The 16,619-nt window shown below is 38.3% G+C and overlaps 1 protein-coding gene across 2 annotated transcripts in view; it reads right to left on the reverse strand.

Annotated features, from left to right (window-relative positions):
- The window catches only part of PRG4 (proteoglycan 4), a 181,296-nt gene that overhangs the window by 7,658 nt on the left and 157,019 nt on the right, over positions 1–16,619 (reverse strand). For both annotated transcript variants that reach the window (XM_077452652.1, XM_077452651.1), the window contains 4 exons: positions 14,554–15,639; positions 7,838–7,918; positions 5,439–5,575; positions 3,177–3,333 (listed from right to left, as the gene is read on the reverse strand). In XM_077452652.1, the coding sequence (XP_077308778.1) occupies positions 3,177–3,333; positions 5,439–5,575; positions 7,838–7,918; positions 14,554–15,639 (1,461 nt within the window). The remainder of the gene's footprint in view (positions 1–3,176; positions 3,334–5,438; positions 5,576–7,837; positions 7,919–14,553; positions 15,640–16,619) is intronic.

Raw genomic sequence — 16,619 nt, forward strand, 5'->3', positions numbered from 1 at the left:
ATGAAAACTGAGATTAAGGGAATGGATGAAGACAGATGAAGCAATAAATAAGAACTGAAACGGGTTTTAATGTGGCTAAACTAACGGTACCAATGAGGCCTCAAGGTCAGTAATGGAGGCCTCAATGTTTCTCTCATAATTTTCTTTGATGCAGTTAAGTCAAAACAAAAGACAACTTAACCAGGACTTAAATGTAATAATAAAAAGAGGTTAATTTACTAAAGGCATATAGACTAATCACTTCCATGTACTTAGTTTATTGAATGTGGTGAAAAATCAGTTTGCAAACAAAAACCAATTGCATGCAAAAAAAATATATATATTTTTTTTTTCTTGCACATTACTGGATGATGGTAGTCAGCAGAGCATCACCCCATTCGCTAAGCTAAGGGAAAATTCCCTTGCAAAGTGAACAGCTTTTTTGCCTTTAGTAAATAAGCTACACACTGTTAATTGAATTTTCTGAGAACTCAAAGTAAGCGGTCTCGTGACGTGCATCAACACCATGTACTGAATGCGTAAGATGCAACTCAAATCAAGCTAATTTATATCATACTTATAGGGTGTTGAGATTTATTTATTTTTTTCGAAAGGTTGGTTACTGAAACCATAAGAATCTAAAAAACGATCTCAAAACAAAATAATCAGTTCTATGTTGACTCAAGCTTCAGGCCTGTGTTCTGTAAAGCTGGACATACTAAACAGGCAATTTTATGATCAAAAATTTAATTGCAAAATCAGAAAGCAATTATAAGAAATATCCCCAAAGGTGGACTTTTAACCACTTGCAGACCGGACCATTTTGCTGGTCAAAGACCAGACCACTTTTTGCGATTCGGCACTGCGTCGCTTTAACTGATAATTGCGCGGTCGTGCGACATGGCCCCCAAACAAAATTGACGTCCTTTTTTTCCCACAAATAGAGCTTTCTTTTGGTGGTATTTGATCACCCCTGCGGTTTTTATTTTTTGCGCTATAAACAAAAATAGAGCGACAATTTTGAAAAAAACGCATTATTTTTTACTTTTTGTTATAATAAATATCCCCCAAAAATATATAAAAAAACATTTTTTTCCCTCAGTTTAGGCCGATACGTATTCTTCTACATATTTTTGGTAAAAAAAATCGCAATAAGCGATTATTGAATGGTTTGCGCAAAAGTTATAGCGTTTACAATATAGGGATAGTTTTATAGCATTTTTATTAATCATTTTTTATTATTTTTTTTTTTACTAGTAATGGCGCGATCAGCGATTTTTATTGTGACTGCGACATTGTGGGGGACCCATCGGACATTTTTGACACATTTTTGGGACCATTGTCATTTATACAGTAATCACTGCTATATAAATGCAGTGATTCCTGTGTAAATGACACTGGCAGTGAAAGGGTTAACCAGTGGGTGGCAGTGTAGGGGTTAAGTGTTCCTAGGGGTGTGTTACTAACTGTGGGGGGGTTGGGCTTTAATTTAGTGAACACTGATCTCTGCTCCAATCACATGGAGCAGAGATCAGCATCACTAGTTGCTAGGCAGAATGGAGAAATGTTGTTTACACAGCATTTCCTCCATTCGGCCGCTCCGTGAGACGATCGCGGGGATGCCCGCGGCGATCGAGTCCGCGGGTCCCGCGACCGGACTCACAGGGGTCCCGACCAGCGCGGGAGCGCGCCGCCAGCGGCGTGCTCCCAATGGCAGGGCGGCATTGAATATTGGACGTACCTGTACGCCAATATGCCTGCCCGTGCCATTCTGTCGACGTACATCGTCGTGCGCTGGTCGGGAGGTGGTTAAGGCACTTTCAAATTTTTGGAAAATACAAAAAAATAGTTTTTTTATTGAAAAGATTAAAAGAATACATAAAACAAAAAATACATAGGTACACTGATGATCCATACATATACATGTTATACAAAATACCGTACGCCTTTCGGAGAAACTAGATCTCCTTCTTCAGGGAGTATGTACATTGATAATGGATAATCTATTGAAAAAGGAAGTAAAATACGTATTAGAGAAAAATTCCCATATTCAAAAGTACGTATATATGATGTACTTTTGGTTTCTACCTAAAGGCTTCAGGAGGGCAAAACAACCACCAGTAATAATAGTTTCCCTGGCCTCCTGTCGTGTTTTTAATCATAACTCTGATGGAATGTGTACTCAACACACTGTTTGAATATGTAAGTAAAGTATTAGTAAATACATCATATATATGTACTTTTGAATATGGGAATTTTTCTCTAATATATATTTTACTTCCTGTTTCAATAGATTATCCATTATCAATGTACATACCCCCTGAAGAAGGAGATCTAGTTTCTCCGAAACGCGTAGGGTATTTTGTATAACATGTATATGTACGGATCATCAGTGTACCTATGTATTTTTTGTTTTATGTATTCTTTTAATCTTTTCAATAAAAAAACTATTTTTTTTGTATTTTCAAAAAAATTTACATTGACTCTAGGTGCCTTAAAAGTCCACCTTTGGCGGTATTCCAAGATTTTAACACAGATAGGCAGACATTTTACAAGATAGTCACTAATCGCCACCAAAACAGAGATTTGAATCGGTGTAATAGCCAATGAGTCCACGTTCACACTCTTTTCTACAATTATATGGACTTATTAAAAGAAAAAAGGATGCCTTCAACCCACAAGGTCTGTTGCTATCTTTTAAACATGTTAGGGTATGCATAATAGTCATCCACATCTATGTTTGATGATTTCCCATTGCATATGTACAACTTTTATGGAAAATTCTAAAAAGCAGAGTGCAAAGTAGATTTCCATCTTATTCATGACGCATACATCAGTAGTCCTATTACAGCACTCTAAGCAGGCTTAAAGCTGTTGTGAAGGCAAAGTTTGGCCCCACTCATTATTAGCTTTTGAAGTGCATACATTATTTACCTTCTGTAAATTCCAGGGAAACTGCTGCTATGTATATTTGTTTAGCTTTGTTTAGCTCTGCATTAATTTGCCCTGGTGAAGTTTGGGAAATATAGGAGCCCAATCACAATCAGGGACATCACCAAGGACAAACCTCAGCAGTGCATGACAGGTCAAAGCAAGCTATGATTCAGTTAAGCAATTTTAACTGGGATGCTGAATAAACTGATATATGAGGATCAAACTATGTGAACAATACAGCCATGTATTCTTATATTGTTTACCTGGTTTAAAGAAATAGACAGACTCCGGTCTTGTTTTAATTCCAGCCACTGAAAGTACAGCAGTTACTTTACCTCCAAGTCCTCCAAACCCTTTGATAATTTCTTTAGGGTATCCTTTGTCCATAACATCATTAGTAAAGCGCCAGTAGCGTGGACCCTTTGAAAGAAAGTATTTGTATAATTTTCTTGCAGCTTGCAAACATTTTAAACACAAAGATAGATCATCTACCCCCAAGATATACTGACAGATTGTAGGATGTTCTTTATTTCTACTGCTGGGGAAAAGATTTTTTTATTTTTTATTTACAAATTAATGAGCTGGTTGAAATTGATAAGACACCATTTTGCCACTTCGGCACATCTCTCTTCCATGAAAAAATTTAATGCAAAAAGTAAATAAATACAGGATCATAAGAGAAGCTCTTCCAAGCAGGGTCGGGAGGGGGGGGGGGGGTTCAGAGGGGAGGGGCATCTGCCTTGGGAACTATGGTATCATGTGAGGTGGGAGGGCACAAGCTAATATGAAAAGGAAGAGATAGCGGGGAGGAAGTGAGGGCTGTGGTCTCTCTCCCCTCCAGCTCCTCCCTCCTACTGCAGTCCTCCTGAATCTGGAATGTCAAACTGGGACTGTGTAGGGTTTTCTTACTCCCCCACATCTCCTCCCAACAAAGAATGTGGGTATGAGGTAGATAAGCATAGGAGTCACAATCTGAGAGCAGTGTTGTTCCTCAGACGTGATATGATATGCCTGCAGCTGCTACATCTTTCTTCTCTGGCTGTCTGTTAAATATGAGGGGGTAAATGTGCTGTGGGGGATTGAGCATAGGGTATTTGTGCTGGGAGGGGAATTTGGGAATGACAGTGGGCATGATTTTTTTGAGGAGGGGACATTTGTGGGGCTGTGCTAGGGGTGGTAATTTGGTGAGATTTGTGTTGGAGGGGGATGGAGGAAACATGATTTGTGCTGGAAGGGGGGATTTGGGAGGGGGTGGTTGTGCTAGGAGGAAAAATGTTGGAGTTTGGGGGTAGAGAATTTGTGCTAGGAGAGGAGATTTCAGCAATGGGAGATTTGTACTGGGAGGAGGGGCAATTTATGCCTAGGGGGTAAGCATGCCCCCTCCCCCAATCTGTGCTAAAAAAAATTGGGTGGAGGGGATTTTTGCTGACACATAATGCTTGGGGGGGGGGGGGGCAGTTCGGTATGTTTACCCTGGGAGCTAGATGACCTTGTCCTGGCAATGCCACCAGGTATAGACTACCAGATTGGAAATCAATTTGTTTTCTAAAAGGTTGTTATGTCTAAGAATATTATTTGGCTTGTATGAACTATATCTGAACTATATGAACTATATGAGCTATAAATCAGCCCCTAACCTGTCCACCTTTAGGAAATCCCTGAAAACTCACTTATTCAGGAAAGCCTATCCCACACCCACCTAAGAACTGTCCCCAAGCCACCCCAACCAATTCATTCCCCCCGCATCTATTACCTTTTGTACCACCACCCCCTCCCTTAGAATGTAAGCTTCACAAGCAGGGCCCTCGTGTCCCTCCTGTATTGAACTGTACTGTAATTGTGCTGTCCCCCCCAACATTGTAAAGCGCTGTGTAAACTGTTGGCGCTATATAAATCGTGTATAATAATAATAATAATAATAATAATAATAACAATATTTGTTTGTTGACCCAAGATCAGCCCAAGTTTACTGAAAATAGCAACATTCACAATAGCCCATATTTACATACTGTTGAAGTCTCTTCATACTACAGGGTAGTGGGTGTTAAATCAATGTCTTTTTTTTTTTTTTCATTGAAATTGGTAAGCATACACTGGTTGCATACAAATATTGTCTGGTACACTCTATAAAGGCTGATTTTAACCTCCATATTCCAATAAATACAGTGATGATTGGAATGTGAGGTGCAATCTAGCAAGTAGAACAATAGGGATCTATTCTGCATATTCCCTGTTTTTTTTTGTTTTTTTTTAAAGTGTCAGAACATGAGTGAGATAATACATTAGGTTGAATTCACAAAGCTATGGCAATCAATATGTTTAGCATTGATAGCTGAAAATATAATCAACTATTCTTGTCAATATGACATACAATATTATTTCTATAATACATTTAGCATACTGCAACCAATGCATGATTATTTAATGGCAGAATTCATAGACATTTAAGTGGCATACAGTATATTTCAATGGGATAATAATTGTAATTAAAATACTAGTTACATTTGTACAATATGATTTCATACCTTAAAAAAGAATGTCTTGCCACCACAATTACATCTTGTAAATACTGTGTCAATTGGAGATGGAATTCCCCATACTTCACTAATTTTACGAGGCATTTCTGTTACTCCACCCTGATTAAGTGTCCAAAAGTAGTGACCTGTAAAAACACAAAGTATTTGTGTTACCATAATGCACTTCAGTATTTCATTTTAATCACTTAATTTCCCCTACCACCCTTTATGGGCCCCAGCAGTTTTTACATTACTGCTATGAGCCTGTTTGTTCGGTGGTCATTTTGTAATAAATGGTGAAATAGGAACAAACCTCACAATGATGCCCCTGATGATGTCATTTCTATGACAAAAAGCATATGGTGGCACTGGAAGTGACATCATTGCACATAGTGGCCGTTGGCTGCAAGATCGGGAGTGTGTCGATCCCTGCAGATTTTAATTTTTACTTGGTACCAAGGATTATTATTGTAATTATTATTGTAAGTGTGGTAGTTATTTTAAAAGAGAAGTATGGCTTTTTAAACCAATAAAAAATAATACTCACCTAGTTGGCTTCAACACTGATCCCAGCTGCAGCTGTACACTGCCGCCTCTAAAACTAAAAACTGATCAATCAAACAATGCTGATCGCTCGGCTCTCAGTCTTCAGCCTGCTGGGAGCTGGTAACTGTTAGCCATCAGCTCCTTGCTTTGCTCCTTCAGCACTCACCGGATCGTTGGGCTGTGAAGTGGGCAGGAGTGGCTGACTCAGGCTCTCAACAGCTCGAAGGGCAGATTGGGGTCAATGCTTCTGGGTGGATTGCAACCATATGGTCAGGTTTTTTTTAGGGCTGTTTTCTGGATCCAGATATGAGTGGGTCATTACTAGGCAGGGTAGGAGGACCCAAACACCCAGTAAAACTCCCCAATGGACAACAATATAAACCTACAGAGGCACTAACACCCCTCAGCTGAAAAGCAAAAAAAAGTTTTGGCTGGAGTTGGATGATAATTAATGTCATAAATCTATGAGACACCCATATGCCAGTGAAGGATAAATAACCAAAAACAACATGTTAACATTTTTCTTTTACTTTCACCCTGTATAGCTGCCACAGTATTTTTTGTGCGTAAATTCAGCAGTCAAAGGAAAATCAAGCATGCCTCCAATAGCTGGTGAATGCAGCAGGGAGCTTTTCAAAGAGCTCAAAGTGATCTGCACCAGTCATGTGACCAGCACTTGGCACTGTGGTTTCAGCCATTGGCTGGCTATACATAAACATTATTACTTTTCTACCTTTGACAAAGGCCATGTGACCAACTGCTCTACAATGCTGAGTACAACAACTTCTCCTGGAAAATATTTAATATTTCAAGAGTTTTTATGTTAAGTTTGAGGATAGCTGGGGAAAAGATAGAGGGCACTGTGGCTACAGGGTTCCAAAAACCCTTTCCTGAGTTTTTTGAAGTTTAGGCAATAACTCTATTATTATTTTTTTGGTGAGTCTGAAAACTACAAACACCCACAGATGCACATTCCTAGTTCTCTGCTGCAAGGTTGATTAACTTTCTTATCACAGGAGGCATTTTAGATTTGAACTAAAAAGTTAATTGTGGTCACAAAAGCATTAAAGTCTGCTTCTTTTCCCATGATGAAGTTGATAGGACAAAACACATTGGGCGGAGTTGGAGCATTGTGACATCATTATGTAGAGGGTGCTCACATGATTGGTACAGGAAGTGGTGCAGTTCTGTCCAAAAGTTTTTACTGTGTTACCCTGAGTGCTGGGAGCTAGCAAGGGGGGGAATGTGAGTGTGTTTTAAAATATTTTTTTAAATGATTTTAATAAAGTATGTTGTCTGCATCCTATTTACTTATGATGATCTGATGAAGAGAGGTGTGTAGAATATCAGATGTTCCTTTTTGCACATCTTGGTTTCCCACTCTAATTTTGCCACCAACAATAACATTTACGGCAATAAAAGTGTGTTATATAATATGACTTTTTAATTTGAACATACTATATTTTCTGTTAACAAAAAAATCATGTTTTACCTCATAAGACAAAGTTTAGGAAGCGGATTCTCCTCTGTTAAGTACATTTCCTTCTTAAAACAAGCTAATTATAGATGATCAGTTCCAAATAAAAAAGTACAAGGGTTGTGGATGTGACTGTGTATATTACTCTTTTATTTCACAGTAGCCAAATGTATATCCAGGACTGTTGGATTATAGCACAGATACAAATTATTTATAATATTTTTTTTTATTCCATGTCTATTGTGTGTTATCCACCAACAGGGTAAAATACAACAGTGGTTTACTAGCTAAATTTTGGTTCTATTTCTACCAAAATTTTATGAGTTATTATATCTCATATCTACACAATGTCTACCCTTTAAGCAAACAAAATAAATCACCCTACCTCGAAATACCACCATGGATCCATTCTGAAGAGTAGTCATTCCATCTGCTGGAGGTCCAATGCACAAATTCATCTGAGGGTCTATAGTAAAATATGTATAGTTTTAGCAATACCGTGGATGATTCACATTTTATGTAGCAATATCAATTGAAAATAATAATTATTAGCAAAAACGTTATTGACTTCCTCTAGCTGGGTATCATCATCAGAGCCTTCAAAATCGATGGGCATCCTCATGGAGCATTTACCCGACACTGTGCTCAAACAGTTTGGGGGGACTCTTCAGGAGGACATGGTGGGGCTATTGAAGGAGTGACTTATGCCATTGAGACGAGGAAAGAGGCCGCGTTGGCAGCTGCTTTGCCAGTACCCTGAGCCTGGGTGAAAGAGGATTAGGAGGATGAGGAGGGCTTAGTCATCCACTCTACCAAGTCCTCAACATGTCCAGCTGCTGAAAATAAGGACAAACATGTCCCATGGCCACGTGCTGATGAGGATGCACCGTGTCCACGACCAGCACTGTTGCCTCTAGACACAGTGCCTGCTTGCCCTCTTTTATTGGCTCTTCACTGTCTGCCTCTCCTTGTTGGCCTTCCAGACATACTAATGGCCTGCAGCTTAAGGGCAGCACACTGACTGCATCACACCGCAGAGCTCTGTTATTCCAAAAGTTCTTTGGTGTGGGCCTTTTTTGAGACGAGTGCATCAGATCGCACCACTGCTATTTGCAACATATGTCTCAAGTGTGTTTCGGGTGGCCAAAACATCAGCCGCTTGGGCACCACATGCTTGACAGACATATATCAACCTGCCATGCAGTTCGTTGGCAAGTGTACCTAAAAGACCCACACCAAAGAACCAAGAGGACTATACCTTCAGACCTCTCTGAAACCTGCACTGAGAGGAATGAAGGTGTAGAATTAGGTGTGTCACAGCCAAGTACTTGCGGGCGATCAGTACACCGACGTCCGATTGTACCAGGCAAATTTCCCTGCCCCAGCTGCTGCACCGTCGAAAGAAGTTCACTCCCAGCCATCCACATGCCCAGTGGTTGAATGCTAACTTGGCTAAATTGCTAGCACTTCAGCTGCTGCCTTTTCAGTTGGTAGACTCTGCCCCCTTCCGTGAGTTTGTGCAATGTGCGGTTCCTCGGTGGCGATTTTTCTCACAGAAGGCGATTCCGGCTCTCTACCGGCATGTGGAAGGCAATGTCTTGGCCTTGCTGGTCAGGGCTGTCAGCGGTAAGGTGCATATTATCGCTGACTCATGGTTTAGCAGGCATGGACAGGCACGTTTCCTATCTTTCACGGCACATTGGGTGAATCTTCTGGCAGCTGGGAAGGATGCAGGACAAGGTGCAGTAGTATTGGAGGTTGTTTTCGCCACCATGCCTCCAAAATGCTACTACTGGTAATTGTGACACACCTCTCTCCTCCACCCCCTCCTCTTCTTCTTCCTCCGTGGTCTCTCCATGTGCTTTGTCCTCGGAACCAGCGGTGCTCCATAGGCATTCAAGGGGCTATGCAAGTACGCAGGCAAAAAGATGCAATGCCGTGCTTGTGCTGGTGTACTTGGGGGACAGGAGCCACACTGGGCTCCTCGTAGCTCATCCCTATTTATGATAAATGCTGTTTTCATTGCTATTGAATAACCACATCACCTGTACACCCGTGGACCAAAGCCATTGGACCTAATACCCGTGGACCAAATACCATGGGCATGTTTATAGGAATAACTTTGTCATAATTTAGGATTACTAAGTAATGCATTTAGAGTTTTTTTTTTTTAACAAACAAGGCCTTTTTTTTTTTTTTGCAATATTGTCTTGAAAAAATAATGTAATATTTTATGTAATCCAAAGACAAAAACGTAAAAAAAACATAAAAAAGTACTTTTTCTACTTCAGCAGTATTTAACAATAATTATTGCCAATGTAGATAAATAAGTATAAATGTTGTGCTATAATTTGTCCTCTTTGAAATTACACTAACATTATGATTCTGCCACAAAACATTTTAAAGGTATTTAGAAATGCAGTAAAGGTTTTTTTTTTCCCCCCAATTTTTCTCTTGTTTTAATATGATGCCAATAAAGTTAACAAAAAAATCTAAATAAAACAACAAAAATATGTATCAATGATTAGAAAAATATATAAAAAAAAATGCAGGAAAATAATAGGGAAGGGGGAGATGGAGAAGAAAGAGCAAATTAGGGCTGATTAGGGTAAACTAAGGGTTTATAAGGAAACAGAAATCATTTTTTGTTATTTTTATTCAATTATGTTTTTTTGTCAGGTCGCTTTAACTGACATCATATGCAGATCAAATCTTCTCCCTTTGAATTGTATGGCTTGGTTCACACTACTGAGATTTTGATGCAATTTTCAGTGCAATTATGTAGTGCAACTTTAATGCAGCTTTGGGTATGGTTAACGCTTTTTATGAAGCCATATCCCACTAAAATCACTCCAAAGTAGTACGGGAACCGTTTCCAAAACTCGCACTGATTGGTTACTATGTACATCTTCACCAGTTTCTGTGTGCATCAGTTTTAGTAAATCTCCCAGGAGTGTTTTGCATGTAAAGCTGGCTAGTTTATTATTCCAAATAATAGTATATTTTCTATACCCCAGAACCATTAATTAACCACTTGCCGACCGCCTCATGCCAATATACGTCGGTAGAAGGGCTCATACAGGCAAACTAACGTACCTGAGGTGGCCTGCGGGTGCGCGCAGCAAGCTCCGTGAGTCGGGTCGTGGGTCCTACACTGCCCACTAGTGGTTAACCCATTCACTGCCAGTGCAGAATCAGAGCATTTGTATAGTACTGATTGCTGCATAAATGACAATGGTCCCAAAAATGTGTCAAAAAAGTCCGATGTGTCTGCCATAATGTCGCAGTCACGATTAAAATTGCTGATCGCCGCCATTACTAGATTACTAGTAAAAATTTTTTTATAAAAATACCATAAAACTAACCCCTATTTTGTAAACGCTATAACTTTTGCGCAAACCAATCAATAAACACTTATTGTGATTTTTTTTTTACCAAAAATATGTAGCAGAATACTTATCAGCCTTGTGGGTAAAAAAAAGGTCAATTTTGTTTGGGAGCCACGTCGCACGACCACGCAATTGTCAGTTAAAGTGACGCAGTGCCGAATCGCAAAAAGTGCTCTGTAGCCAGCAAAATGGTCCAGGGCTTAAGTGGCTAGACTCCATTGTTTAGGTGTGGGGAAGTTCTATTAGTTGTTTGCCAATGCTGAGACTTGATTGCAGTATCTAAGTACAGAGCCTGTCTGTCTGTTTGGATATCCTAAAAAACTTAGTATTAGAGTTAACTTATACATACTGTTCACTTTTTAAAGGTATAGTTCACCTTTGCCAAAAAACTGCCTTTGCAGGTAAGGGGCGCTCAAAGATAAAAACAAACTGTACAGCTTTGACCAAAGTTTAATAATGTCTTTGCTATAGGTGTAGGCCATTTAGGTACTTGTTGAAGCCTGATTGAGAAACTCCAAGAGATTGCATTATCCTGCCATGCCTTGTTGCTAGGACATTGCTAAGAGATTCCTAGTTCTTTCTGCTCACCTCCACCATCACAGGAGGAAGGTCTCAAAAGCTGAGCTCAGACCTACTGCTTTAAGCAAAGTGCATGTGATGGGATTTGAATCAGAGAAAAAAATAGAGCTTACTCCTGTGATAGTATAAAATGATAGTGTTTTATTCCTGCGCTACCACTGGTGATCTGTCAAATGTCAAGGGCTGCTGCTACTACCGGAATGGATCACACCGTATCCACTTAATATGAAACTTAAGATATGTTGGTATTGCGCTGCCCCTATAGATTTCTAGAGTGATAGTAGATACCCGGATACCTTTTTTCTGAAAGAATTCCCCCAAATAATAAATGTAGACTAATATTGGATATTGGAATATATTATTTGACAAGTCTCCACCAACCTTATTTCCGACCCCCCCTCCCCATTTGATACCAATAATTCTAATTAGGCGATTTTATATTTTTATTTTTTACTCTTTTAATAAAGATTTTTATAGAGTTTTTATTATATTTTTTATTATTTTTTCAATTATATATTTTTTTATTATTATTTTTTCAATTATATATGTATATACAGTATATATATATGAAGTCACGTGATGTGATGTCACGCGTAGGGACGGGAAGGAAGCTGACTGTGGATGCACTTTCTGCTGATTACTAGAAAAAGGCTTTTTTCTATCTATTAATGTGTGAGTACCCTGTGTATGAAATTTTTTAATAAATGCTATTTGTGAAATACTACACTATGGTATTGCCTCTCTATTAATCTATTGGGTCCTATGGAGCAATAAGAATACAATTTAAAGGAGAAGGTGACCGAATTTACCAGGAGAGAAGAAATATAAAGAAATCTATATACCTCTATGCGAATCCCTCCTTGCTATAGGTAAGGGGCCACTGCCCACTAAAGTGTGATCACAACGGGATTAAGCACTGGGAGATCCACACCTCAGTTGAATTTGCACACGTTTGCACAAAGCACTTGCACTTAAAGGAGACTGTTGTTTATTTATGGACTTGAATATTTATATCTTTTTATTTCTTTCTTTTTGATGGATTTCAATATATATATTTAATCTATAGAGGCCGGATTCATTCTGATATAACGTATGTTACAGCCGGCTCTGTAGTGCATTTACTACTATATATATTTTTTGTTTAATTCTAAAGTTTATTTCCATGTGATCAGGAGAGGGTACCCTCTTTTTGGTCAAGGTATACTTTTTCTTGTATATCATTTGTTTATTATTAGAGTGGTTCACTTATATCACCTCTGGAGAGTGTTTACTTATTTGCACATTTATAAGACGCACTTGGCACTTTATGATCAATTCACTGTTTTTTGGCTTTGCACTCAATTGAAGCAGTTGTGTTTCCGTGGAGGTTTTCAATTGACTCTGTAGTGCGTTTACTTTTTTTTTTTTTTTAGAGTGGTTCACTTATATCACCTCTGGAGAGTGTTTACTTATTTGCACATTTATAAGACGCACTTGGCACTTTATGATCAATTCACTGTTTTTTGGCTTTGCACTCAATTGAAGCAGTTGTGTTTCCGTGGAGGTTTTCAATTGACTCTGTAGTGCGTTTACTTTTTTTTTTTTTTTGCATTTTCTCTGCACTTTATCAAAATAGTAATTTTTAAGAGACTGTTTTTAGTTACTTACCTTTGTTCACTTGATTTTCATTTATTTGGATTCTATCACCTCTGTGGTGTGTTTATTTTATTTTATTTAATGTAGCACTTTGCACTTTTTGATATTATTCAGTAGACATTCATATATATATATATATTTATATTACACTATTGATTTATGTAACTAGGCATTATACTTTTCACCCTCGGAGGGTTATTTAATATAGGGGCAGCGCAATACCAACATATCTTAAGTACTCCTGTGATAGTGGAGGTGAACAGTAAGCTGTGAATCTCTTAGCAATGTCATAGCAACAAGTAGACACGTGCACACTGAAATATTTTGTTTCGGAATTTTGTTTTAGTCCGAAAAATACATTTATTTAGTTACTCCCGAAATGAGTTTTTATTTATATTGTTTTGTTAAAAAATGCATTCGTCTGAAAATTCAAAATAATTAAGGTTGAATCTGTCATTGAAGGCTTATGGTGTCTGTCGAATGTTCTAAGAAGATTCGACGAAGCAGCTAAACTGTACGACACCGCAATCGTACATTTCCGGTCGAATGTTCCGCCTACAAACTATAGTAGAATTCTAATGTTGTATGACACTAGTAATAATTATTTGTATTAATTATTATTACTAGTCAACCAACATTAGAATTCTTCTATAGTCTATGGGCAGAGCATTTGACCATAAATGTTTGCCCGCGGCGACTGCTTCGTCAAATCTTAGTGGCAAATCTTTTCTCTCTATGTCGAATAATCTTGGACTAATAGGGTTAGGTTAGGCACATTCGACCTTTTTTGCTATTGTCTCTATAATGTTGAATCTTTTCTCTCTATGTCAAATATTTTCTCTCTATCTCCAATATTTTCTCTCTATGTAGAATAATCTTGGACTAATAGAGCTAAGGTTAGGCACATTCGACCACAGGTTTGATGGACACAGATCGCTATTGTCAGCGTCATGTGGAATCTCCTATCTATATCGAACTGTTGCAACGAAAATGAAAATAAAGCATTTGTTTATGTCGGATCTTTCAGTTTTTGGATTCTGCACATTCGTTATCGTTTGTTAAAACGATAACGAAAATACCTGAAATTCGGACGAAAATACATTCGAACGAAAACAAATGCACATGTCTAGCAACAAGACAGGATGGGAAGATGGCTTACACATATAGCAAGGTCATTATTCAACTTTGGTTAAAGCTACACAGATTGTTTTTATCTACATGTTCCCCACTACCTGCATAATCAGTTTTTGGTAAGGCAAATTATGCATTTAAAGTCCCGGATAAGTCTTGAAATGAATAATCATGAACAGTCTGACCTCATATGAATTTATACAATGACCTGATAACTTTATTACTTTATATGTCCTTTCTATGTCCGATTCCAGATACTAACAACCAGCTATGGTAATTTTGTACAAAAATAAGATAGGGTAAGTATAAAAGATCATAAAAATGCAATTATTTGATAGCATTAGTTTGTTTTAATCCATTTACTTACCAGTGGCACGCTTAATTTTGTTGATTAGCAATAGCCATGCTGTTGACCTATGGTTGTCCTGGCCTGGTATTCCTGTTAAATTTGTTGTTGGTGAAGTATTTATTCTCCTGTATATTTCCTCTATGATCTGAATAATTTTTGATCCTGGTTGTTGATAAATATTTGGCGTCCCTTCAGATAATGGGTATTCAGGAGGAATCTTTTTCTCATCTATATTTGGTTGTCTTGTTTGTAATGATGATGGTATATTTACATTAGGATACTTTTGTTGCATCTCAGCACATGTGTCTGTAATAAGCTTCAAGTCACTCTCGGGTAATCTCAAACGGATTGCTTCATCCTTGAGCAAATTACAAATATGATGTGGGTGAATTGTATGAGGTGTGGTGGCTTTATTATTTTCAATGTCATCCTCGTTAATAGGCATAGTTGTAAAGGAATCTTTATGGTTTGGTGTTGTTGTGGTATGCCTAGGTATCGATGTCGTTTTTGCATTCGGCGATTGTTTGGTTGTTGCTTCATAACTTGAACCTCCACCTGGTATAGGCCTTTGCCCTGGTTGCTTAGTAGTCTGATCCATGCCTGGTTGTCTAGTTGTTAGTTTAACAGATTGACCAGTTGTTGTTTCTGCTGAGTCTTTAGTTATAATATCATCAGCATGTCTTGTAGTGGGGTTTGTGCTAGTTTGTGATTGACTTTCATTCGGATTCTTTGTGCTGAAAAGAGCAGATGTGGTAGAGTATTCATTAATTTTTTTTGTTGAACGATCTATAGTTTGAGTCTTTGGAGATGTTCCGCTGTCTTTTCCAGGAGAAGAATGAGATAAAGTAGTTGTCAAACCACTTTCAGGTGTGTGTTTTGTTGGGCCCATTGGAGTGCTCTTATGTTGAACTGCAGTTCCTGGAGTTGTAACTGCAGTTCCCTCTAATCCTGGAGTTGTAACTGCAGTTCCCTCTAATCCTGGAGTTGTAACTGCAGTTCCCTCTAATCCTGAAGTTGTTAATGCAGTTCCCTCTAATCTTGGAGTTGTATGCTTAGCATTAGAATCTGCAGTACTTTGATCCTGGGGTGTTTTCAAAGTGCTCACTGTAAGATTAAAAGAAGGTTCATGTAAATGATTTATTCCACTTTCTATCACATCGTTCATGTGCTTACTTTTTGTGACACTGCTTTTGATTAAAGGGGGAGTGGTTGTTACATTTACATTGGCATGCTGGTTAGTATTAATTTTATCTAAACCTTGTGCACTGGAGCCACTTACTTCAGTAATTCCACTTCCTACAGCCACGGTTTGAAAATATGGTGAATGCTTTGGACTTACAGTGTTTTGTAGAGTTGTGAATGTGGAATATCCACTCACATTCTCTTTTATAGTTGTAGACATTCTGCTTGTTTCTATGCCAAACATAATCTTAGATAAGTGGCCCTTTGTAGGAAATGATGGACTTTCAATACTTTCACTTGTTACTTGGGCATCTCCAGCATCTGTTTTTCCTCTAGACATATCCTTCGGTCTCATTGTAGGCAAAACAGATAAAATGTTATCACTAGAAACATCTGTTGTTTCAACAGTTGTCTGAATTTTATGTAACATTTTAAAAGCTGAGGAACCTGGTGTAATTGTGTTTGTCATAGTCACAGAAAATCTTTTCTTGTCTACTTCTGCAGTGCTTTGCTTTATTGTGAATGGAGTAACACTTTCTCCTTCACTCTTGGGATCTGTTGATAAGGGTTTGTAGCTATCTGTTGTCACTGGAAAATGTATTTCTGGATTTCTTGTCATGGCAGATGACTGTTCAGCCATGGGATCTTTATCCAATACAGTAGTAAAGGAATCACTAGTATTTTCAGTAGCTACAGTGGTTTCTTTTGCAACTATTATGGTGATGCCAGTGTTATTATGATCAGCATCAGTAGACATTAAATCATGTGTTGACTGAGCCGTCATACTTTTCATTGCTATGGATGGTCCTTGTGATTTTGTATCTGGGGTTCTGCTTATAAGATCATTAAAAGAAGTGGTTTGTTGTGTATCATTATCAGGAAATCTAATAGTAATATTGCTG

Source organism: Lithobates pipiens, unplaced genomic scaffold (assembly GCF_037356315.1).
Source record: "Lithobates pipiens isolate NorthernLeopardFrog02 unplaced genomic scaffold, aLitPip1_a1.2 Scaffold_23, whole genome shotgun sequence".
Lineage (NCBI taxonomy): Eukaryota > Metazoa > Chordata > Amphibia > Anura > Ranidae > Lithobates > Lithobates pipiens.